At 45.6% G+C, this 25,333-nt stretch overlaps 1 protein-coding gene across 2 annotated transcripts in view; it reads right to left on the bottom strand.

Moving 5' to 3' along the window:
• Positions 1 to 20,434, bottom strand: part of RAD54L (RAD54 like) — a 30,413-nt gene extending 9,979 nt beyond the window's left edge. Inside the window, exons 1-10 of one of the 2 annotated variants that reach the window (XM_044238139.1) lie at positions 20,327 to 20,434; positions 19,775 to 19,883; positions 19,588 to 19,674; positions 17,751 to 17,870; positions 9,855 to 9,915; positions 9,033 to 9,168; positions 8,524 to 8,593; positions 8,134 to 8,422; positions 7,788 to 7,912; positions 401 to 551 (exon numbers count right to left, since the gene is read on the bottom strand). In XM_044238139.1, coding sequence (XP_044094074.1) covers positions 401 to 551; positions 7,788 to 7,912; positions 8,134 to 8,422; positions 8,524 to 8,593; positions 9,033 to 9,168; positions 9,855 to 9,915; positions 17,751 to 17,870; positions 19,588 to 19,674; positions 19,775 to 19,801 — 1,066 coding nt within the window. In that variant the 5' untranslated portion in view covers positions 19,802 to 19,883; positions 20,327 to 20,434. Of the gene's footprint in view, positions 1 to 400; positions 552 to 7,787; positions 7,913 to 8,133; positions 8,423 to 8,523; positions 8,594 to 9,032; positions 9,169 to 9,854; positions 9,916 to 17,750; positions 17,871 to 19,587; positions 19,675 to 19,774 lie in introns of both variants that reach the window. The other variant, XM_044238140.1, reaches the window with a different exon arrangement.
• Positions 20,435 to 25,333: the final 4,899 nt, after the last annotated feature.

Genomic DNA, 25,333 nt, shown 5'->3' with positions numbered 1-25,333 from the left:
CATTTAATGACACTGAATTGTATATCAGCAAGTAGTTAAGAAACAAAAACTGCCCAGGACAGTCTGCTCTGAGGCCAAAGCTCTTGTGAGGCAGCTAGGATGTGATGAGTAAAAATGCCTAGAGGTAGTATTTCCATGCCCAGCTCATAGTGACACATCATGCATAGCCCTACCACCTCTGTGGTAGGAAAACTGGCAGGTGTGGGCCCTGCTGAGTTGTTCAGTAGAAACAAGGTCTCCAGTGGCTAAGCTACTCCGTGACAAAAGGAGTCTTCCTCCAAGAGTGCCTAGTGACCTACATAGAAGTAGCATTCTCCCCTTTCTCTCTTCAACTAGAGTTACACTTCCAAGGCCAAAGCAAGGCTCCTCTCCAATGTAGCAGAAAAGGCTGGTTTCTTACCCAGAATGCCTGAATTAACAAAATGTACCAAGCTGAAATACTCAAGGAGATCATTCTGGATGGGGGTCCCAGAGATAAGCACCCGCCGGCTGGTGTTCAAGCTGTCCAGTGCCTGGTATGTCTGATTCTCAGAGTTCTTAAGTCTGTGTCCCTGCAAGGAAATTAATTCTCACTTAGGCCTGGGCGTGATGTGGCATCCCTAATGATAGCAAAGTCTTGTGTAGACAGGAAAAGAGGAATCATAAACATTACAGGTCCTGGGCCTTGGGAACCGAGCAAGGCACAGCAAGAGGGAGAACTGACCTGCTTCTTAGTGAAAATAGTCAGATCTTCAGTTTCCAGACCATCAGTGCTACATTCATAAAGCAAGGATTCCCTGGATTCTGTTACCTCCCCCCCTTTTCCCTGCCCCAACCTTCAGAGCCTTAGCAGTCTGCTTACCCTCTTCAGAGACATTCAACCTTGTTCTAGACCCATGTTTTCAGGGAATCCTCCCTCCTCATCAGCCCAGCCAGCCCAGACCCTACTGAGCCAGATGCCTTCTGGATTGGTGTAGAGGCCATGTCTAGGCTGTCAGAGCTAAAGGGACTTAGCCCAGCCTCCTCCTTCCCTCACCCTGCAGAATCCACAGCTCATATACCTGAAGAGCCTCTCTTTGCCTCCTTTTGCATCTGTTCCCCAATCCCTATTCTCCCTGTCACTCACCACTCCATACACACCACTGTTACTTCTCTCTTTTTTAAGGCTTTTTCGAGAAAGTTGTAAAGGACCCTATGGTCCTCCCTCTTTCCCCAAGAACCACATGGGCAAGATCAGGCCTGTGCCTCTTCTACCCGAAGTCCCCATTTTGGTCCATACTGGGCAAGGCACTCAAAATGCAAACACCTGTGAAAGAATGAAAAAACAAGTCAACATGCTCCCCCTCTGGTCAGCCTTGTGCTGTGCTATGCGATCAGACACAGAACCTCCACTGACCCTCCTGCCTCCAGAAACAAGTCCAAGCTCATTAGTTTAGCACTTCTCATTAAGGCCCTAGGTAACTTCTCTTGACAAGTCTCCACAGCTTGTCTTAGTCCAAGAAGTTATAACTCCTTCCCATTCCTAACACTGGATTTCCTTAGGCCTCTCTGCCCATGTCATTCCTCTGCCCATAATTCTCTCCCACAGGCAAATTCCTCAGATGTCACCTCCCATGCAAAGCCTTCCTCAATGACCCCAGGCTGTCAGTCTCTCCCACTTCCACACTCCTGTGACACCCTGTAACATAATAGCTGTTTACTGAATCTTTTCAAAGTGCCAGGCCTAATAAGAAGCACTTCTCTATAGTCTCTTCTGTAATCCAGAGAGCAATCAACTGAGTGGGAATTTTAGAGAAAATGAAGTTTGGAGAGGTGAACAGTTATCCTATATCACAGTAGTAGAAAGTAGCAGAACTAGAATTTTTTTTTTAAGATTTTATTTTTTTATTTGACAGAGAGATAGAAAGAGAGAGAGAGAGAGAGCACAAGTAGGCAGAGCAGCAGGCAGAGGGAGAGGGAGAAGCAGGCTCTCCACTAAGCAGGGAGTCTGATGTGGGACTCCATCCCAGGACCCTGGGATCATGACCCGAGCTGAAAGCAGCCGCCTAACTGAATGAGCCACCCAGGTGCCCCCAGAACTAGGATTTGATCTCAGGTCTATGTGCTTCCAAAGTCTGGGCACTGTACTACCCTGCAGCTCATGTATCGCTATATATACTAGAATACTAATCACATTCTACTATACTTAATCTCCTCAGCTAGACAGGAACTTCTTAAGGCAGAGACCATGTCAGACTTGCCTTTATATAACTTGGGGCAGAGGACAGAGCCCCACACAAAGAACTACTCAGTAAATGTTGGATGAATGAAATGAACGAATAACCACCATTGCTATTAAAGAATTAGACCTAGACTTTTCAACTTTAAAAATGAGGGGCGCCTGGGTGGCTCAGTGGGTTAAGCCGCTGCCTTCGGCTCAGGTCCTGATCTCAGGGTCCTGGGATCGAGTCCCGCATCGGGCTCTCTGCTCAGCAGGGAGCCTGCTTCCCTCTCTCTCTCTCTGCCTGCCTCTCCGTCTACTTGTGATTTCTCTCTGTCAAATAAATAAATAAAATCTTTAAAAAAAAAAAAATGACTAGATGTTGTATACCTAAAACTAATACCATGTTATACGTCAATTACATCTTAATTTAAAAATAATTTTAAGGGACGCCTGGGTGGCTCAGTTGGTTGGACGACTGCCTTCAGCTCAGGGCGTGATCCTGGAGTCCCGGGATCGAGTCCCGCATCAGGCTCCCATCTCCATGGGGAGTCTGCTTCGCTCTCTGACCTTCTCCTCGCTCATGCTCTCTCTCACTGTCTCTCTCTCAAGTAAATAAATAAAATCTTTAAAAAAAAAAAAATAATAATAATAATAATTTTAAGACCTCCAAAACAAATAAAAAGATTAAAAAAATGACTAGAGGCTCCAAGGTCCAGCCCTGAAACAGAGAAGGCTGTGACTCTGGAGCCCACGAGGGAAATGAAACTTTTGAGGAAATTACCTAAAAGACCCTGCGGAAATAGGTGTCAACAATTGGGTCCCTCTCAACTGAAGCTCTCTGAGGACAGGCATCATGGGACCCCCAGGACCTGACACATAACAGGCACTTAATAAATAATCTAATAAATGAGCTGAGTTAACACAATATCCCTGTGGGTCTCTGTGGAAGGGAAAGTCAATCCCAGGTCCCTGTAGGAATACCCGGTCTCCAGACCCACCTCCTCCCACCATCATCGAGAGACTTAAAACCCAAACTCTCTGGGGTGCCTGGCTGGTTCAGTCAGAAGAGTATGTTACTCTTGATCTCAGGGTAATGAGTTTGAGCCCCAGAGGGGTGTAGAGATAGTTTAAAAATAAAATCTATTACCTTTCTTTTTTTTCAAGTAGGCTCCGTACTCAGTACAGAGCCCAAAATCATGACCCTGAGATCAAGACCTGAGCGGAGATCAAGAGTCAGATACTCAACTGAGCCACCCAGGTGCCTTAAAAATAAAATCTTTTTTTTTTTTTTTTGTAATTTTTTCAGGGGCGCCTGGGTGGCTCAGTGGGTTAAAGCCTCTGCCTTCAGCTCGGGTCATGATCCCAGGGTTGTGGAATCGAGCCCCGCATTGGGCTCTCTGCTCAGCAGGGAGCCTGCTTCCTCGTCTCTCTCTCTTTGTCTGCCTCTCTGCCTACTTGTGATCTGTCAAATAAATAAAATCTTTTTTTAAAAAAATTTCTTTTAAAGATTTTATTTATTTATTAGACAGAGAGAGAGGGAACACAAGCAAGGGGAGACGGTGAGGGAGAAGCAGGCTTCCCATCAAGCAGGGAGCCTGACAAGGAGTTTGATCCCAGGACATGGGATCATTACCTAAGCCAAAGGCAGATGCTTAACGACTGAGCCACCCAGGCGCCCCAAAAATAAAATCTTTTTTTAATTAAAGATTTTACTTATTTATTTAACAGAGATAGAGAGAGAGAGACAGTGAGAGAGGAAATACAAGCAGGAGGAGTGGGAAAAGGAGAATCAGGCTCCCTGCAAATCAGGGAGCCCTACGCAGGGCTCAATCCCAGGTCCCTGGGATCATGACCAGCACCAAAGGCAGATGCCCAATGACTGAGCCACCGAGGCACCCCCAAAATAAAATCTTTTAAAAAAATAAAAATAAGGGGCACCTGGGTGGCTCAGTGGGTTAAGCCTCTACCTTCGGCTCAGGTCATGATCTCCAGGTCCTGGGATCGAGCCCCGCATCAGACTCTCTGCTCGACGGGGAGCCTGCTTTCTCCTCTCTCTCTCTCTCTCTGCCTACTTGTGATCTCTGTCTGTCAAATAAATAAAATCTTTAAAAATAAATAAAAATAAAAATAAGCGGCACCTGGGTGGCTCAGTTGTTACATGTCTGCCTTCAACTCAGGTCATGATCCCAGGATCCTGCGATCGAGCCCCACGTCGGGCTCCTTGCTCAGCGAGAAGCCTTCTTCTCTCTCTCCCAGTACCCCCTACTTGTATTCCCTCTCTCGCTGTGTCTCTATCAAATAAATATAAAATATTTTTAAAAAATAAAATAAAATAGGGGCGCCTGGGTGGCTTGATAGGTTAGGCTCAGGTCATGATTTCAGGGTCCTGGGATCGAGTCCCGAGTTGGGCTCTCTGCTTAGCAGGGAGCCTGCTTCCCTGTCTCTCTCTGCCTGCTGCTCTGCCTACTTGTGAGCTCTGTCAAATACATAAATAAAATCTTTAAAACAATAAAACAATAAATAAATAAATAAAAATAAAAATAACAGCCAAACTCTGGCAACTCAGCAAATCAAATGTTTGGCCAGATCAAAGGCTATCAGAGCGCTTATTAATAAACTGCTGCTGAATTTCTGTTCTGGCAGAGTTCTCCACTTATCCTTTTTAAAAATAAAAAATGATACCACGATTTGGTATCAGTTGGTTAAGTGGCTCAGTTGGTTAAGCAGCTGCCTTCGGCTCAGGTCATGATCCCAGCGTCCTGGGATCGAGTCCCACATCGGGCTCCTTGCTCCACAGGGAGCCTGCTTCTCCCTCTGACTCTGTCTGCCACTCTGCCTGTGCTCGCTCTGGCTCTCTCTCTCTCTCTCTGACAAATAAATAAATAAAATCTTTAAAAAAAAAAAAAAATGATACCACGATTAAATGCCACTTTTCAAAAAAAAAAAAAAAGCCACTTTTCTCTCTGAAACATGAGCCCTGGGTGGCATTCTTGTTTTTTATGCATCTTCCCAGCCTGTTTCTTCTGACTTGCTGTGTGTTCTAGATCTTATAAAGGAACATATATGGGTTTGGATAAGGCACACAGGGCCACTCCTCCCATACCTGAGCCACGCTTCCTACACCAAGTTTCGGGTTATATCCAAGACCATAAGGGATAAGAGCCAGGTCTTAAAATCTCAGGCCTGGATTCAAGTCCCAGCTCACTAGGTCCTGGCAGGGAGCAACTCGGCAAGTCATCACACTTCTTCTAACCTCTAAAACTGAGATCAGGTGACAACAATGTCAATCCCTCGCCTCTTCATACACTTTACAAAATACTTCCGTAGATCTTCTCTCTTGATCTGGATCGTGTCCCTTTCGGGTAGACCTGTGCCATCCACTCACTACAGAACTCAGTAACTGAGTTTCTGAGCAGTCTCACTTGCACAGTATGTTTACAAGTGGCAGAGCCAAGGCTGACCCCAAGTCTTCTACTTTGCCCTAACTCACATTACTGTAAGGATCAAAGATTTTGTACACAGAGTTACTATGCAGCACTTCTGTGTGCCACAAAGATGCATCAGCTAGGGGGCGCCTGGGTGGCTCAGTGGGTTAAACCTCTGCCTTCAGCTCAGGTCATGATCCCAGGGTCCTAGGATAAAGCCCCCACATCGCATCAGACTCTCTACTCATCAGGGAGCCTGCTTCCCCCCACCCCTGCCTGCCTCTCTGCCTACTTGTGATCTCTGTCAGTCAAATAAATAAAATCTTAAGAAAAAAAAAAAAAAAAAGGAGCATCAGCTAGGAAGGAGCACAGTGCATGCTGGGAGCATGAAAGTCTGGGGCGGCATCTTCTCTTTCCAGGGTCTGAACAGGACAGACTGACAAACTCCTCCTACAATAGGCTGACTATCTTTCAGGACTGGCTTCCTCATATCTCTGGCAATTGACAAATTGCTGACAAAAAAAAGGTAGAGGAGTAAAAAGGAGGGCCAGGATGCTGCAGTGTGGCCCAAGAATCAGCCTGCCCTTGCCTGCAGAGTTAGTTCAGAAAACAGGACGGAATGAAAAAGGAAAGAAACACTACAGAGCAGAAGAAAATCTACATGGGCCAGGGCCCTGAGCTTTTTGGGTTATCACCCATATAAACCACCTCAACCTGCTAAATCCTTTACTCCTACCAGAAGGAACAGCCCATCAAAGTGTCACAGGTTGGGAGCACCTGGGTGGCTCAGTAGGTTAAAGCCTCTGCCTTGGGCTCAGGTCAGGATCCCAGGGTCCTGGGATCAAGCCCCACATTGGGTTCTCTGCGCCGCAGGGAGCCTGCTTCCTCCTCTCTCTCCCCGCCTGCCTCTCTGCCTACTTGTGATTTCTGTCAAATAAATAAAATCTTTAAAAAAAAAAAAGTGTCACAGGTTGGTACCCATGCCTGACAATGATGGACTCTTTATTAAGGACAAAAGCCCAACTGGGAAAGAAATCAAAACTAACAAGGATGGCATCCCAAAAGTAACCCTTTCTTCTCTGCAACCTCCCAAGAGTCCCTCAGATAACTGAGCTAATCTGTAGTTCCCATAGCACAGTCAAGCTTGCCAATCAGTTGACAAATGGGACCAAGTCTTTCAGCCATCTCTGCACTAAAGCCCCAGGGGTGTGCAAAGCGGCCTTCACTCTTCCCAAGAGTTGCAAACAATGGTAGCAGCCTCAGGGTAGCAAAGCACCCTGAAAACACGGAAAATTCTTTATACCAGGAAGTTCCCAGCCACCCTCATTCCTTTCTAGGTAGTAGCATCTCTACCACCACTCAGGCATAGTGGTGGAAAAGGCTAACAGTAACCATTACCCCATTTCCCTTTGTCCCAGAGAGTCAACACAGACTACTCTAAGGTGTATGGACTGTCCATATTAGGCTTTCCTACCTCTGTGTTTCTGTTCACTTGCATCCCCCCATACTACAACAAAAGAAGTCTTATGATAATTACCAGTCTAATGACATACTAGGCACTGTGATAAAAGCTTTCCTTCCTTCACCTCATTTACTCCTCACAATAATCCCATGAAACAAGTATGATTAACCCCCTTTCCTGACTCAGAAACAGAGGATCAGGTGGTTAAATAATTTGTCCAAGATCATTTTACTGGTAAGTATAAGAGCCAGAATTTGAATAAAAGTCTCTGACTCCAGAACCTATTCTGCTAAACACTGTACTGTGTCTCCCCAGCCATCCAAATCCCTCTCGTCCTTCAAAGTCTTTCCTTGGTCTAAGAATATTATCTGGCAAGCAGCCCACAGTACCTCACCCTCCTTGCAGGTCTAAGTACTGCTTAATCCCTATTGGCAGGTTGGTGTCAAAGGCTCTCCCTCTCACTTGTATCCTCTAAGGCAACAAGTTCTGTCCTTAATATTCCCCAGTGACTAGGGCACCTGGGTGGCTCAGTCAGTTGGGTGTCTTCCCTTCCCGCCCCCTGACTCATCTCATTAATGCTGTCTTTCTCTCTTAAATGAATAAATAAAATCTCAAAAAAAAAAATTCCCCAGTGACTGACACAGCCCTTGGCTGGCAGTTCTTAGTGAGGAGATTTCAATACTTTCTTCTATCACCCAGACTGCTGAGAGTCAAGTACCTCGTCACATATGACCAGTCCAACACTCCCTTTCTGGAGGACTCCAACATGAAGACGGAACGTCTCGTAGGAAATGATGAGAATGGGAGAAGGCACTCGGGCTCCACGCTGGTTCATGAATACTTCTACAGCAGGAAACACGTCAAGGGAAAAAATCTTAGACTATCTTAAAGAAAAAAAGTTTGACAGTTCTTTAATGTAGCCCAGAAAGGGCTACTTCCACTATTTTGCATGGGAATTCTCTTCCACCCCCTCATTACACTCAGCCTGCTGGCCATCAGGGCGCACACACACGAGAAAGGAACAAGTTGTATGAAGAGCATGGCCAACTGTTAAGGCTCCATACCCAGCTTTTGGTCTATCTCTTCCTTAGAGCCTCCGTCAATGGCCAGAGGTTGGATCCTCCCTCCAAGCCATTTTCCAACTTCATTGTACCAGTTCTTCACTAGGCTGGAGGGTGACACCACCACTGCCTTGTCAATTTCTGGTTTGCACTCTGGACTCTGGCGCAAAAGCGTCCACATCAGTGTGATGCACTGCAGCGTCTTGCCCAGGCCCATCTCGTCAGCCATGATGCAGCCGTGGCTGCCGGGGATGCGCCGACTGGTGACACACTCCCACAGGAACTTCACTCCCTGGGGAATAACAGCACTCAGACCACTTTGGCATTCACACTGCTGCTGCCCCAGGGTGGCAGCCTCCAAGCCCATATGTCTTGCCCCCCAGCTCCCTTTACCTCTCTCTGATGAGGCCGCAAGACCTTACTGAGGACAGGATCAACAACCACATGGACAGGGAGTTTTTCCCTGAGGAAACACAGCAAAGAAAATATAAAGCTCAGACAAGTGCAAGGGTATGCCCCCAGGAAGTTGTGTCCTGCTGACCCAGAGGCCACAGAGGCAGCTGCCTAAGAGGGCCTTTGTGGCCTGATAATCAAACCACAGCACATTTTGCTCCACAAGTTAGAAAGTGAGGAGAGGGTTCCCTATGTCATCAATTCCTTCTGTTCCCCTGAACAAGCCTGGCAGGAAGGGTGAGGAACCTCCCTCAACTAGACATGTCCACAAGTTCTTCCCCACACTCTCTCCTTCTCTACCTACCCACTCTCTGGATGGTGGAGCAGCAGTCATGCCCACACTCTGAAAACATGCCAGTTCCAAAGGAAAAAAATCACACCAAAATGCCCTCTGCCCTTCCAGGTATGTGCACTTAACAGACCTACTCAAGAAACATCAATATACATACTTGTCAAGCTTCAGCTGGTCATGGGCACTCAGTGGGGGAGGCTCATACAAAACCAAGGCACCTTCTTCCAAGGGGTCATGGAGGGCCCGGCGGACCCCAGCCCTTTTGAGGCCCAATGCCCGAAAGCCCAGAGGACCTAGAAACCAACAATCTGTCATCAAAGTATCTATATCAAAGAGATCAGCAGGCCCAGCTCAAAGGCCTATCCTTCACATAACCTTTCCCAAGCTTGCATATGACCTTCTCTCTTCCAGAACCTTTCCAAACCCAGCTGCATACTTCTATCTGACCATTATCCCAGTCTGCCTTAGATCAGGGTTCTTCCCATTTTACCTCTCCCACTTAACTATAAACTTCTGGAGGGCTAGGTCTTGTTCATCTCAAATCAATCCTAGAAAGGTCTAGAACCCAAAGGAGCCCTTCAAAACACAGAGCTCTTGAGAGTTGGTCTCCTCCCTCCCTGCCCCAGTTTTAGCACAATGCTATATCCTACGCAGAGCCCAGGCTTCATGCAGTCTGAGTGAATTCAGTAGCATCTCATTTCTAAGGTTGACTGTTGGAGGCCATCAGCCACCCAGGTCCACCAGGAGCTGCCCAAGCACTGGCATATCTCCCACAAGGTGAGGGGCCATTAGTCATGGCAGGCCTTGCTGAAGCTATCAAACACAGCCTTCATGCAGGCCCCTGGAGTGTCACCACCACCACTGGACTGGCATCTTCAATTCCAAGGTAAGCATGTATTAACAAAAGCAGAGGTATTAAATTATTCAGATACATTCATACATGACTGATTTTAAAAAATAGGAAAGTCTCCATTTTTACCTTGATAATTTGGAATGGGGATTTTGAAAGGCTTTGACAAAATGTTTCGAATAAAGGCTTCCTGAAAAGAAAGAGAAGAAACAGGGATTCAGGACTGATTAAAGATGTTATGGGATAATATTTTTTACAAATGCAGTCTAAAATGCCTATTTAGGGGCACCTGGGTGGCTTAGTCGGTTGAGCATCTGACTCTTGGCTTTGGTCAGTCTTTTTTTTTTTTTTTTTTTTTTTTTAATTTAATTTTATTTTTTTTTTTGGCTTTGGTCAGTCTTGATCTCAGGGTTGTGGATTGAGTCCCACACATCGGGTTCCATGTTCAGTGAAGAATCTGCTCGAGATTCTCTCCCTCTCCCCCCACCACTCACACATCTTTCTTGCTTTCTAAAATAAATAAATCTTTTTTTTTTTTTTCAAGATTTTATTTATTTATTTGACAGAGACAGCCAGCCAGAGAGGGAACACAAGCAGGGAGAGGGAGGAAGAAGCAGGATTCCCGCCAAGTGGGGAGCCCCATGCGGAGCTCAATCTCAGGACCCCAGGACTATGACCTGAGCCGAAGGCAGACGCTTAACAACTGAGCCACCCAGCACCTCTAAAATAAATAAATCTTTAAAAAAATATTTAAAATAACAACATGCCTATTTAACAATAATACACTCAGAGCATTATATTTTGATTAAATCTCACTCAGATGCATCAAGAACATAAGGAGAGGTGCTCCATATTGGGTTATTAGGTTTTATACCACAGCTTTCATCTTTGAGGCTTTACATAAGATTCTACAAATACTCAGAGACAGCAGAGTGCCATTAGCAAGTGCCCAGCCTCAGTCGTCAGCCACAAGGCTTAAACCTATTCCTTCACAAAAGGCCACGCCAACAAGGACAATTAACTATTCCCTAGGGTACAGAACCTTAAGAAGAAAGCATCACAAACTTTCCCAAACCCAGTACTAACAGAGAACTCCAATATTTGGATTCAACCACTCACCTACAGGACTGTATCTTCCCAAACATTGCTTCCCTCACATTGCTTCTGTCACATCAATGCTGCCTACTACATCTAATTTCCCCATCGGCCACCTTGAGAACTAACCAGACCTTCAAAAAGTAGTGGTAGTAGCACTAATAGTAACAGTATTAGTAAATAATATTAACAGCAATAAAAATGCCAACAGGAACGATGACTAACAGTGCACACCAGATGCAGAGCTAAGCGCTCACAAGATGCCTGCACTCAGGCTGCCATTGAATCCTCACCACCAGCACTCTGAGGTCCTGGTATCTCCATTTTCCAGATGGGCATACTGACACTATTGACACTGAGTGGCTATCACCTTCCCAAGTCACAGGGTCACCATGACAGGTGCAGGACTTCCCTCATCCCAAGACCCCTACTTGTAACTAGTGGGCAGTGCGGCCCCCTAATACAATCTGTTTGACGACAGTCATATGGATTAGCCCAGAGTCAGCAGCTTCACATCAGAAGGCGTGAGAGAGGGAACAACATGAGAAAGAGGACATGAGCAGGCAAACAAATCACCAAAATAAACAAGTGGGACAAGGGTGACAAGAAGCAAACATACATAGCTCCTAGAGAAGGGTGGCCTTGGTGCCTCCACCTCAGAGCCTACAGGAAGCCTCTGTGCCAACACCTCAGCCTGGAACCAGCACTGGGGAGTGGCGCTAGGCCAGAAGAGCAGCCAGGGGGGTTCACAGCGCCAGCTCCAGGGTGAACTCTGATAACTCCCAACACTCCAAACAAAGTCCTGGTCTTCAGGTCTATATATCCCTGAGCTCTCTAGGGAATTACAATGGCCTATGAACAAAACAGGAGCTGAAGCCTGAGAAAATAAGAACAGAAACCCTAAAGGTAGTTTTAATGGGAATACATTAGTGGAAAAAGAAATAATGAAAAATACTCCCCTCGAGCAAAAAGGCAGTTTATGAGGGAAAAAAGCAAACCTGTCTTGCCCTGAAATTTTAACTTTCATTCTGACCCATTTCTATAAAGATTATAAATTTCTAGAAACTCAGTGTACTTTAAATAGGAAAAACATAATGAATTTATTTAACAATCCACTGGAAGGTAGGGAAAAAAATGTGGAGAACTGAACTTCAACATGAACTTCAACTAAACCACATGATGGGGGGATTTGGAAAAAGGCCCAAATTCTTTGTTTATTTGCATGTTTCTTTACAGTTGAATAAAATCTTGTACTATTTTTAATTATCATGATTATTATAATTATGAACAGCAATGATAAGGAAAAACTTGTATATGAAAATGCTAACACAAAGCCATCCTTAAGTCAAAAGAGAAGAAAAGAATGGGATGCGTGGGTGGCTGCTGGGTGAACATCTGACTCCTGATTTCAGCTCAGGTGGTGATCTCAGGATCTGGGGGTCAAGCCCCCAGCACCGTGTTGGGCTCCATACTCAGCAGAGAGTCTGCTTCTCTCCCTCTGTGCTCCCCCAGCTCTCACAGACAGGCACTCTCCCTCTCATAAATAGAGAGAGAGGGAAAGGAAGGAGATGGATTCTGATTTCCTTTCTAATTTGGCTTCAATTCTAAACCTGAAATATTATTTTCAGGTGTTTTTTGTTTTGTTTTGTTTTGTTTTAAGTAATCTCTACACCCAACATGGGCTTGAACCTATAACCCGAGATCAAGATTCTTATGCTCTGAGCCAGCCAGCTGCCCCCCAAAACTAAAATATTACTTTCAAAATTGTCAATACAGAAGGCTAGATTTGAGGTTCTGAGTAGCCAAGAATTTATGTTCCAGATTTAAAAAGCAAGACTTTGAACTGCAAGCTTGTGTAACCAGTGTGGGAGAATGTGAGCATCCCTGGCGAAAAGCATGAGGACACAGCCTATGAGACATGCAGTGACAGTCTCTGGGAATCTGGTCTGATAAAACTGGCAGAGGCAGGGGAGAGAGCATGAGCTCGCTTTATTTTGTTACTGCAAATTCATACCATCCCTTCCTTCTGGTAGAAGAAGGTCAGAGCATCCTTCCTCCCCACCAAGGTCAAAGGTTCCCTCCTCCAGAGATTCACTCTATCAGTTCTGCCTGAACTCTCCTACATCTCAACCTTTCCCTCTCCACTAGCTCTCTCTCACCAGCATTTAAAACATACTTAACTATTTTAAAAACAAAAATTCCTTTGGGGCACCTGGGTAGCTCAGTGACTTAAGTGTCTGACTCTTGATTTCAGTTCAGATCATGACTCTCAGGGTCCTGGGATCAAGTGCTATGTGTGTCTATCAGGGGCTGGGATGGGGGGGTCCTATGCTCAGCGGGGAGTCTGCTTGAGATTCTCTCTTCCTTTCTACCCCCCACCCCATGCACACTCTCTAAAATAAATTTTTAAAAAAATTCCTTTGACCTCCCTTTCATATGTCCTCCCCTTCAAACTTCTAGAGTGTCTGTCTCCCCTTTCTAATCTTCCACTCCTCTGAAATGACTCTAGCCAAAATCACCAATGGCCTACATGACCTTAATTCCAGTGGACATGTTTCTATCCTTATCTGGCTAGACAGAGCTGGCCACTCTTTCCTCTCACATATTCTCTGCCTTCGACTACCATGACACCACTTTCCAACTATTCCGCCTCTTTAGGACTTCATGCTCAGTCCCCTGAGGAGCTCTTCTTTCTCTGCTTAACTACCTTAAAGGTAAGTGTACCTCAGGGCTCAGGGCTGCACCTCAGTCCCTCTGACTGCGCTCACTGACACTCCAATACACTTTGGAGGGGTCAAATATCATCGCTATGCTAAGGAGCCCAAATATATTTCCAGATCCTACTTCCCTCCTAGGCTCCACACCTACCGTATTTGCAACCATCCCCAAGCCCAGTCCTACAGGACTGCAGACTCATCACCCTTAAGGCTAAGTGCTCTCATCCCCAGGGCTGCGTATATGATTTTGGTGGGCCCGAGACACTTTTGTCTTTAGGGTCCCCTCTACCTAGAACACTGCCCACTCTCTCCACCTGGCTGAATCCCCCTATCCTTGAGGACTCAACCTAATCGGCATGTTCACCAACCTCCAGACTGTTAGACCCCCTTTTGTATACTCGCACTGCACTTACAATTATACATAACTTACATAGGACATCTTGAATGAATACTAAAGAGTCCCATAGAATCACACACCTTTTTTTTTTTTTTTTAGATTAATTAATTTATTTGTGAGAGAGAGAACCCAAGCAGGGGGAGAGGCAGAGGGACAGGGAGAAGCAGGTTCCCTGCTAAGCACAGAGCCTGATACGGGGCTCGATCCCAGGACCCTCGGATCGTGACCTGAGCCAAAGGCAGACGCTTAACAACTAAGCCTCCCAGGTGCCCTTACACACTTTTTAAAAAAAGATTTATTTGAGGGGCCCCTGAGTGGCTCAGTGGGTTAAAGCCTCTGCCTTCGGCTCAGGTCATGATCCCAGGGTCCTGGGATTGAGTCCCGCATCGGGCTCTCTGCTCGGCGGGAAGCCTGCTTCCCCTCTCTCTCTCTGCCTGCCTCTCTGCCTACTTGTGATCTCTGTCTGTCAAATAAATAAATAAATCTTTTTTAAAAAATTATTTGAGAGCTAGAGCATGTGTGCAGGGGGAGGGGCAGACAGAGAATGAATCTCAAACAGACTCTTCGTTGAGCTAAGAGATTGATCTCACCACCCTGAGATCATGACCTGAGCCTAAACCAAGAGTTAGACACTTAACAGACTAGCCACCCAGGTGTCCATTTTTTAAGGCTCAGTAAACAACTAAACAGAGTATTACTTAGTGAATTATGTATATATAGTTCAACTATCACAAAAGGGATGATAAAGATAATTCAGGACAGTGGTTACCTGTCAAGATGGGAAAAGGGATTATAACTTCGGTGATGTTCTAGTGCAGGATGGTGGGTTCACAGGTGTTTATTGTGTCTTCTATCTCATATGTTATATACATATTCCTTTGTATTTATCAAGTATTATGTAAAAATGTTTTTAAATGTTTGGTAAGGGCCACTTGCCTGCCTCAGTGGGTTTAGCATCTGCCCTCAGAACAGGTCATGATCCTGGGTTCTGGGATCAAGCCCCACACTGGGCTCCCTGCTTCGCAGGAAGCCTGCTTCTCCTTCTGCCTGCAAACTCCCCCTGCTTATGTGTGCACTCTCTTGCACACTGCTGAATAAACAAATCTTAAAAAAAAAAAATTACAGGGGCGTCTGTGTGCCTCAGTGGGTTAAGCTTCTGCCTTCAGCTCAGGTCATGATCTCAGGGTCCTGGGAGAGCCCCAAATCAAGCTTTCTGCTCAGCGAGGAGCCTGCTTCTCCCCCCCCCCCCCCCCGCGCGCCTGCCTCTCTGCCTACTTGTGAGCTCTCTCTCTCTCCCTGTCAAATAAATAAATAAATAAAAATCTTTAAAAATAAATAAATAGGGGCACCTGGATGGCCCAGTGGGTTAAAGCCTCTGCCTTCAGCTCAGGTCATGATCTCAGGGTCCTGGGATGGAGCCCCACATTGGGCTCTGCTCAGCAAGGAACCTGCTTCCTCCTCCCTCTCTGCCTGCCTCTCTACCTGCTTGTGATCTCTGTCTGTCAAAAAATAAATAAAATATTTTTAAAAAGATAAATAGAAATGAAAATAATAATAAAAAAGTACATTTTAGGGGCACCTGGGTGGCTCAGTGGGTTAAAGCCTCTGCCTTCGGCTCAGGTCATGATCTCAGGGTCCTGGGATAGAGCCCTGAGTCAGGCTCTCTGCTCAGCAAGGAGCCTGCTTCCCTCTCTCTCTCTCTCTCTGCCTGCTTCTCTGCCTACTTGGGATCTCTGTCTGTCAAATAAACAATCTTAAAAAAAAAAGTATATTTTAAATAAGCAAATAAATAAACAAAATGTTTGCTGAATGCACATATAACTAATGCCCATTACATATTCCTATCACCTTATTGCCATTTTTCCTTCAAAATGTCTGTGTGAAGTAAAAATAAGACTCCTGTGTCTCCCTGACTCCGCCATGGTACTTGACACCAGATGTATGGCGTTTCCGCACACAAGCAATTATTAAGCACCACCTGCGTATCCTACAATTTAATTCTAACATTACCTACCTGAAGATAGCATCAAATGCCACAGGTTAGGGGCTCAGTCACATGGGACTGCCTCCCCCCACCACTTCAGATGTCAATCCCAGATCCACGTTACTCCCTGTGCTTGGGACCAACAGGCTATAAATTGGAGGGTCCCAACCCCCTCCTGGGATTCAATTAATTTTCTAGAGCAGCTCCACAGAACTCAGGAAAGGTTTACTTACTGGATTACCAATTTATCACAAAGGCTTTATACTAAAGGATATGTAGAACCAGATGAAGAGATACATAGAGTGAGGTCTAGAAGAGTCCTGAGCACAGGAGAGTCTGTCCCTGTGGAGTCTGGGGTATGCCTCTTCCTCGTGGGTGAATTCTTGTTCACCAGCTCAAAAGCTCTCCAAACCCTGACCTTTTGGAGTTTTATGGAGGCTTCAATACATAGGCACAATTGATTAAACACTGGCCCCTGGTAGGTTGGTTCCCCAGGCAACCAGCCACCAAGGTTAGTTGCTTTACAAATGAACCTTATTAACATAAACTCAGGTGTGGTTAAAAGGGGTTTTTTTTCATAAATAGTAAAAGACACCTTTACTGCTTTATCACTTAAGAAGTTCCAAAGGTGGGGCACCTGGGTAGCTCAGTCAGTTAAGTGGTCTGTCCTACGCTCAGGTCATGATCCAGCTTTAAAAAAAGCAAGACTTTGAACTGCAAGCTTGCGCAATTGGTGTAGGACAATGTGAGCATCCCTGGCCAAAAACATGAGGACGCAGCCTATAAGACTTGCAATGACCAGCCTCCAGGAATCTGGTCTGATAAAACTGGCAGAGGCAGGGGAGAGAGCATGCTCTCACTTTCTTTATTTAGTTACTGCAAATTCATACCATCCCTTCCTTCTGACAGAAGAGGGAGAGCATCCCTCCTCCCCACCAAGGTGAAAGCTTCCCTCTTCCAGATATTCACTATCAATAAATTCTTAGGAGCGCTTGGGTGGCTCAGTTAAGCATCTGCCTTCAGCTCAGGTCATTCCAGAGTCCTCCTGGGATAGAGCTCTGCATTGCCCTGCATGAGGCTCCCTGCTCAGCAGGGAGCCTGCTTCTCTCTACCCCTCCCCCTAGCTCATTCGCGCACACAGGCTCTCACTCTCAAATAAAATCTTTTAAAAAACACACACAGAAAGAAAGAAAGAAAGAAAGAAAGAAAGAAAGAAAGAAAGAAAGAAAGAAAGAAAGAAAATTCCAAAGGTTTTTGGAGCTCAATACCACTGTCCTCAGAAAGTTTGGTGGAAATAGCTTTGGTGAAGCTAAGCAGATGTGACTACTCTGTAATTCTGGGCAAACTACTTAACACCTTGGAGACTCAGCTTTCACATCTTAAAAAAATAAGCTGCATGAGAGAACGCATAGAACATGCTGTAGGATTACACTGGATTTAACAGAGGAAACATGTGGAAGCTGTAGGACTTTGATACTTCTTAAAGCCACATGCTAAGTGAGAGACCAAACTGGCATAAAGGTCCTGGTTCCAACACCCTACCGCAGCCTTCCCTTTCCTATACCCTCATGTCCTCAGGAATCTGAGCCACCTAAGATCCGGTGCCCAAATAACTATAAACAACAGAGACTCCAAGCCGGGCACACATCCTGAAGGAAAGAGGCCAGGCACTTAAGGCTGAAGGCAGACCGCAAGCCTCCACCAAAGTCTGACCACTGGCTACTCTGTAGAGCACTGAGGAGTCTTCAGCAGGAGAAGCCTCCCTAGACAAAACAAGAAAGGTACCTCCATAGGGCACACACATTCACCAGCAGGGTGCAATTCTGACTTACATGTTGATTACTATCCAAACAGGGTGGTCGACTGGTTAGTTGAATCAAAGGTTTCCGAAAAGGAGACAGGAAACACTCCTGGCTCTGAGTCCCACTGCTGGATTTCCGTTTCTTGGGAGTCTAGAAGAGTATTGGGGAAGGTGAGTCAAGTCTGGAAGACCACAGAGTTCACCACAATGGCAGCTAACATTTAAAATGCTTATTAACGGGCGCCTGGGTGGCTCAGTGGGTTAAGCCGCTGCCTTCGGCTCAGGTCATGATCTCAGGGTCCTGGGATCGAGTCCCGCATCGGGCTCTCTGCTCAGCAGAGGCCTGCTTCCCTTCCCCTCTCTCTGCCTGCCTCTCTGCCTACTGTGATCTCTCTCTGTCAAATAAATAAATAAAATCTTTAAAAAAATAAAATAAAATAAAATGCTTATTAACATTTAAAATGCTTATCATATTAAAATGCTTATTAACATTAAAATGCTGAGCCTGGATGGCTCAGTGGGTTAAGCCTCTGCCTTTGGCTCAGGTCATGACCTCAGGGTCCTGGAATTGAGCCCCATGTCAGGCTCTCTGCTCAGCGGGGAGCCTGCTTCCCCTCCCCCTCTGCCTGCCTCTCTGCCTGTTTGTGATCTCTCTGTCAAATAAATAAATTTAAAAATCTTTTAAAAAAATAAAAATAAAATGCTTATTAAATGCCAGGCACTGTGGTAAACTCTTCACATATATTATTGTGCATCATCTTCACAGCAGTCCGATGATAAACGTTTATTATTATACTTATTTAGCAGGTGAGAAAACTGGAAGCTAATGAGATTACAGACCTTGTCTGATCTGAAGAGGGGCACTGGATGAGGGGAATAAAGTGAGCCACACCATGGCAGGGAGGTCACTAGCACTGAAACCATTTTCAGGAGCAAAGAGCACCATTTAAACCCAGCTGCACCAAGTGCTGCCCCAAGTTCAAGTCTGAGATCCTTGTAAGTAGCAAGAGGCAGCCTTGTCCCTCACAGGAAAAGGAACCCCCTATATACCAGCAGCATTGCAACTACAGAGCAAGACCCCACGGAACCACAGGCAAGCTTGTAGCAGCTTGCCAAGGTATTTGAAGTGTCAGTGATCCTACAAGAAACACCTGAAACACCAGCCCCTTCACCTCTCACATACAGGCCCTGCCCAAAATTGCCTTCCAGACCTTCTTTAGTGAATCCCTTCCTCCAAAGTTCCAGTGCCCAAGCCCTTACTTCTTGAACTGCTCTCTCTTAAGTATATGCTTTATTATCCTATTGATTTTTGTATACATAGGTCATACCCACAGTCAGCCCCAGAAAGCCTCAAAAGCAGCGAACAGAGCACAGGATGCAATCCAAAGTCAAACATACTGCACTTGAGTATGAGCAGGGACTAGAAGGCATCCCTCCTCTAATTTAGGCCCAAGTGAGCTCAGGGCCCTAAGGCAGGCCCTACATACTCTACTGTTTTGCCATACTGGGCAAAGGACAAAGAGCAAAAGAACAGGCAGCTAGTTGCTATTGGGGAGCCATTTTTTCCCCCAAGGGAGCCAAAAGGCCAGACCCAATCTGCTCTTTTACTTTGTAATATGCTTCTCTACCAGAAAAATTAAGGCTATATTAACTTCTAGTATGCACCTTGAGGACAAAGTTTTTGTTTTTGTTTCTATCTTGTTCAGTGCCTGACACGTAGTAAGCACTAAGTAAAAGTTTACTGAAAGAGTTTTCTGGAAGTGACCAGGTTCATTCCATATAACCCCAGAAACCAAGTCCAAGACTCCTTTCTGCCCAAACAGTCCTCCACCCTACCTGTCCCGTCCCCTGGAGGGCAGGGTACTCACCACTGTCCCAGGCTGCCAGTCTTCATCATCACCAGATCTGCCTTCCGGTTTTCTCTTGGCCAGCTGGCTAGGAGCTAAGCTCTTCCTCTGTAAGGGGAAAATGGAAACAGCACTTCCAGAGACCCCACGGCCTGAACCCATAGGCCGAGACACAGGGCTACCCAGTCTCCCTTAGGCCCATACTTACCATCCTGGGCTCAGGAGCATAAAACATCAAGTATCCATCAGCCAAAGATCAAAGGCACCCAGCAGTTGAGAACGCAGAACGACTGTTGCAGTCTTATTGAAAGCATGGGCTAATTAAAGAGGGAGGATGGATGGAGGGAATCCAGCTAGAGGCTGGAGTTTGGGCCCAAACTCTGAGAGTGTTGGTCGCCAGTTAGTCGAGGCCGAAGAGCAGACCAAAGAGGAAGTAGCCAAGCAAAGGTGAGTAAAGCACTGGGATGGGGGAGGGGGCGGGGGAGAGGAAGATGGGAGTACCAGACTGGGCAGAGTGGAGTCGGGATAATAGTCCCAGGTGGACGTGAAGGCAAGGGGTAGTTGCGGCTGGGGGGTGGGGAAGAAATCACAGGCCAGGAGAGAGGGGCCGGGGTGAAAATCCCAGTCGTGGGGAGGGGAGACGCCCAATCCGAAGGGGTTTTTCCCGGGTCTGGAGCGCGGAAGCCAGGCCCAGACTCGGGGAGTTCGAGCAGGGGTCCAGGCAGGACAAGTAAAAGACCGGGGCTTGGGAGAAGAATACCAGGAAGAGCTGGAAAGAACAGCAGGAGTGACTCCCAGCCCCAGCACTCCAGCTTCAGCCTTCCTCTTCCCAAAACGCGCGTTAACAGCCGCCAGGAGTCTCCGGACCCGCCAGGCCCAGTGAATCGAACCTCCCGCGGTGCTGCCGCCCGCACCGCCCATTGGCTGCGTTCGATGCGTTCGGCGCTCGCGACCCCAGGAAGGGGGCGGGCCTAGTGCTCCAGTCACTGCGGAGCTGGGGCGCCGAAGTAGCGGCTAAACGGACGGGCTAGGAGGTGGGACTTAGGAAAATGGGCGGGGCCAACAGTGATGGAGCGGTTGGGCGAGGTGGGCGGGGCAAGCCGGGCAGACGGGCTATTGAAGTGACATTTGCATCCGACTGGGCTGTGGAGGAGTTGCCGCCGTCTGCGGAAGGCTTTGGATTATGAAACACCGCACGTGTCTGCACTTCTCCTGTGCTGGGGCTGGAACTGTGATGCAGAGTCGGAGTCAGATCTCACCCACCCCGAGGGTGGCAGGAGTCTTTGGCCCCGACTACCTACCACCACACCAGGAGGGCTCTGGCAGTCACAGCGCCCTCAGGAGACGTGATTCTTTGATCCGGCATTTCTTGAAGAAAGCTGCGTTTCTTAAGCAAAATCATGTTGGTGGAAGTGTGATTCTAGGAATGGAGACTTAATGACTCAATCTCTCAACACTTCGCTTTCTTCTCTAAAATGTACATTCTAGGGACGCCTTGGTGGTGCAGTTAAGCCTCTGACGCTGATGGTGATCTCAGCCTCTGTACTCAGCATGGAGTTTACTTAAGACTCTGTCCCTCACCCCCTCCCTCCTTATCTCTCTCTCTCTCTCTTTCTTCCTTTCTAAAATAAATAGGGGCGCCTGGGTAGCTCAGTTGGTTGAATGTCTACCTTCGGCTCAGGTCTTGATCCCGGGGTCCTGGGATTGAGGCTCACATCGGGTCCGGGCGGGGGAGCCTGTTTCTCCCTCTCCCTCAGCTGGCCTGCCTGCCTGCTGTTCCCTTTATTTGTGCTCTCTTTCTCTCTCTTACTATCTCTCTTTCTGTGTCAAATAAATAAGCAAAATCTTTAAAAAGTAAAAATAAAATATAAATATGGGACGCCTGGGTGGCTCAGTTGGTTGGAGGACTGCCTTCGGCTCAAATCATGATCTGGGAGTCCTGGGACCGAGTCCCGCATCAGGCTCCCAGCTCCAAGGGGAATCTGCTTCTCTTTCTGACCTTCTCCTCACTCATGCTCTCTCCCACTGTCTCTCTCTTAAATAAATAAATAAATAAATAAAATCTTTAAAAAAAAAAAAAAAGTGGGACGCCTGGGTGGCGCAGTTGGTTAAACGACTGCCTCCGGCTCAGGGCGTGATCCTGGAGTCCCGGGATCGAGTCCCACATCAGGCTCCCAGCTCCATGGGGAGTCTGCTTCGCTCTCTGACCTTCTCCTCGCTCATGCTCTCTCTCACTGTCTCTCTCTCTCAAATAAATAAAATAAAATCTTAAAAAAAAAATAAAAAATAAAAAATAAAAAAATAAAAGTAAAAATAAAATATAAATAAAGTACTCAGGACAGCGCCAGGCACAACCTAGGTGCTTTCTGATAGTGTCTACAAAACATTTACTACCAAGCACTTCCAAGCTTCTGAGATATAATAATTTATTTAGTACTCACAACTATGAGGTACGTTTATTCTTGTCCCCATTTTATAGATGAAGAAACAGGCTCAGAGAAACGAGTAACGTGTCTAGAGTCACACCTATTGTATGGCTCCAGGGTCACTCTTCTTAACCACCTTGCTAATGAGGGTCAGATCCAGATTTGGTGGGGCCTGAACATTTTGTTAAGTACTTGTTGGAACCCTCTAAAATTAAGTGCACATAGGGGCTCCTGGGTGGCTCAGAGGGTTAAGGCCTCTGCCTTCGGCTTGGGTCATGATCCCAGGATCCTGGGATCAAGCCCCACGTCAGCCTCTCTGCTCTGCAGAGAGCCTGCTTCCTCCTCTCTCTCTCCCTGCCTGCCTCTCTGACTACTTGTGATCTCTGTCTGTCAAATAAATAAATATAATCTTTAAAAAAATTAAAATAAAATAAAATAAAATTAGGTGAACATATTAATATTAGGTTAGAAATGAGGAAAAGAGTACCCAGTTATGGAATCTTGGAAGTTTAGGTGCCTTTCCTCTGAAATTTCTCTAGGCAATTGATTAGAAATGCTTCGTGGTACAGTCTGGCTTCTCCCCAGTTAGAACACTGATTACAAATCTCTAGTAACTTCCAGCACTCCCAGGGTTTATGTGGGTGGGCCCTGACTTACCCTCAGCTTCCTGGTAAATCTGCCTCAGATGCTAACTATTATTATTTGGGTGGTGAAGAATAAATTATGTTTTATTTACTTATCTTTTTAAAGATTTTGTTCATTTATTTTTGAGAGATAATGGTGGAGGGAGGGAGAGGGAGGGAGGGAGAGGGAGAGAGGGAGAGAATCCCAAGCTGACTCCCTGCCCAGTGCTAAACCGATCTGGCTCCATCTCACAACCCTGAGATCATGACCTGAGCCAAAACCAAAAGTTGGACCCTCAACCGGACTGAGTCATCCAGATGCCCCACTTACTGATCTTTTTTATTTTTTTTAAGATTATTTATTTATTTATTTATTTATTTGACAGAGAGAGAGACAGTGAGAGAGGAAACACAAGCAGGGAGAGTGGGAGAGGGAGAAGCAGGCTTCCCATCAAGCAGGGAGCCCGGTGTGGGCTCAGTCCCAGGACCCTGGGATCATGACTTGAGGTGAAGGCAGACACTTAACTACTGAGCCACCCAGGTGCCCCTGATCTTTTTTTTTTTTTTTTTATGTATTATTTTGAGATAATTGCAGATTCAAATGCAGTTGTGAGAAATAATACAGAGAGATTCTATATACCCTTTCCCCACCCCTAATGGTATCTTGTAAAACTATCATACAACAATCACAACCAAGGTATTATCAATAATACAGTCATGATACAGAACATTTCCATCACCACCCAATGATCTACCATGTTGACCTTCCATAACCACATCCACTTCTTTCCCACCCCTACCCCCTCCTTACTCCCTGATAACCAGTAATCTGTTCTCCATTTCTATCCTTCCATCATTTCAAGAATGTTATATAAATGGAATCATACAGTATGCAACTTTTTAAAATTGGCTTTTCAGTCTGCATAATTCTCCAGAGATCCATCTGTATTGTTGCATTACATGTAACAATTTGCTCTTTACTATTGCTGAGCAGTATTCTATGGTACAGATGTATCTCAGATTATTTAATTACATCTGGGTTGTTTGCAGCATTGGCTATTATGAGCTGCTATAAGCATTTGTGTGTATTTTTGTGTGAACATGTCTTCATTCTCTGGGGTACAGACCCAAAATGGCAACTGTTAACTCTTGGTTTCCGCTCAGGTTCTGATCTCATAAGAGACCACGAGATTGAGACCCCACACACACACACACCCGTCTCTGGGCTCAGCAGGAGTCTGTTTAGATATTCTCTCCCTCTGCCCCTTCCTCTCCCCAATAAATAAATAAATCTATAAAATAAATACCTAAAAGTTAAAAACGGACAAAATATTTTCCAGTGTGGCTGTACCATTTTACATTCGCACCAGCAATGTTTGAGTGATCCAGTTTTCTAAGTCCTCACAAATCTGATGTTCCTATTTTTTACCTTAGCTATTCTGATAGGTGTGAAGTAATGTCTCATTGTGATTTTAATTTGCCTTTCCCTAATTGCTCATGACATTGAACATCTTTACAAGGGCTTATTTGATATCTGTATATCCTCTTCAGTGAAATGTCTCATATCTTTTGCCCATTTTCTAATTGAATTTTTTTTTACTGTTGAGTTTTGAGCATATTTTATATATTCTAGCACATTGTTAGATATGTGGTTTGTAAATATTTTCTCCCATTTTGTAGCTTGTTTTTTTTTTTATCCTCTTAACAGAGTCTTTCACAGAACAAGTATTTTTTTAAAAGATTTATTTATTTATTTATTTGAGAGTGAGCGAGTACACACAGGCATGTGAGAGAGAGCAGGGGGAAAGGTAGGGGGAAAAAAAAATTTCAAGCAGACCCCTTGCTGAGCATGGAGCCTGGTAGGGGGCTGGATCTCATGTCCCTGGGATCATGACCCCAGCTGAAACCAAGAGTTAGACACAACTGACTGAGCAACCAAGTGTCCCAGAACAACCATTTTTAATTTTTATGAAGTACGATTTATCATTTTTTCTTTTTTATAGGTCATGACTTTGGTGTTAAGAATATTTTGTCTAGGGGCGCCTGGGTGGCTCAGTGGGTTAAACTGCTGCCTTCGGCTCAGGTCATGATCTCAGGGTCCTGGGATCGAGCCCCGCATCGGGCTCTCTGCTCAGCAGGGAGCCTGCTTCCTCCTCTCTCTCTGCCTGCCTCTCTGCCTGCTTGTGATCTGTCTCTGTCAAATAAATAAATAAAATCTTTAAAAAAAAAAAAAAAATCTCTTAAAAAAAAAAAAAAAAGAATATTTTGTCTAACCTTATCTCCCAAAGATTTTCTCCTATGTTTTTTCCTAAAAGTTTCCTATAAAGTTTTATAGTTTTATGTTTTACAATCAAATATAGGATCCACGTTGAATTACTTTTTTAATAATGTGTGACATTTTGGTAGAGATCCATTGTTTTGCCTATAAATGTTCAATTGCTCCAGTACCGTGTTAAAAAATAGTTTTTAAAGAAGACAATTTAGGGACACCTGGGTGGCTCAGTGGGTTAAGTATCAGCTTTCTGCTCAGGTCATGATCCCAGGGTCCTGGGATCGAGTTTCTCATCAGGCTCCTTGCTCGGCGGGGAGCCTGCTTCTCCCTCTGCCTGTCGCTCCCCCTGCTTGTTCTCAATCTCTGACAAATAAATAAATAAAATCTTAAAAAAAAAAAAAAAAGAAGACAATTTAGGTAATACAAACTTTATTTACTACTTCATG

This window comes from Neovison vison, chromosome 2 (genome assembly GCF_020171115.1).
Source record: "Neovison vison isolate M4711 chromosome 2, ASM_NN_V1, whole genome shotgun sequence".
NCBI lineage: Eukaryota > Metazoa > Chordata > Mammalia > Carnivora > Mustelidae > Neogale > Neogale vison.
Note: the sequence above shows the minus strand (reverse complement) of the source record. Positions and strands in the feature narration are given on the sequence as shown.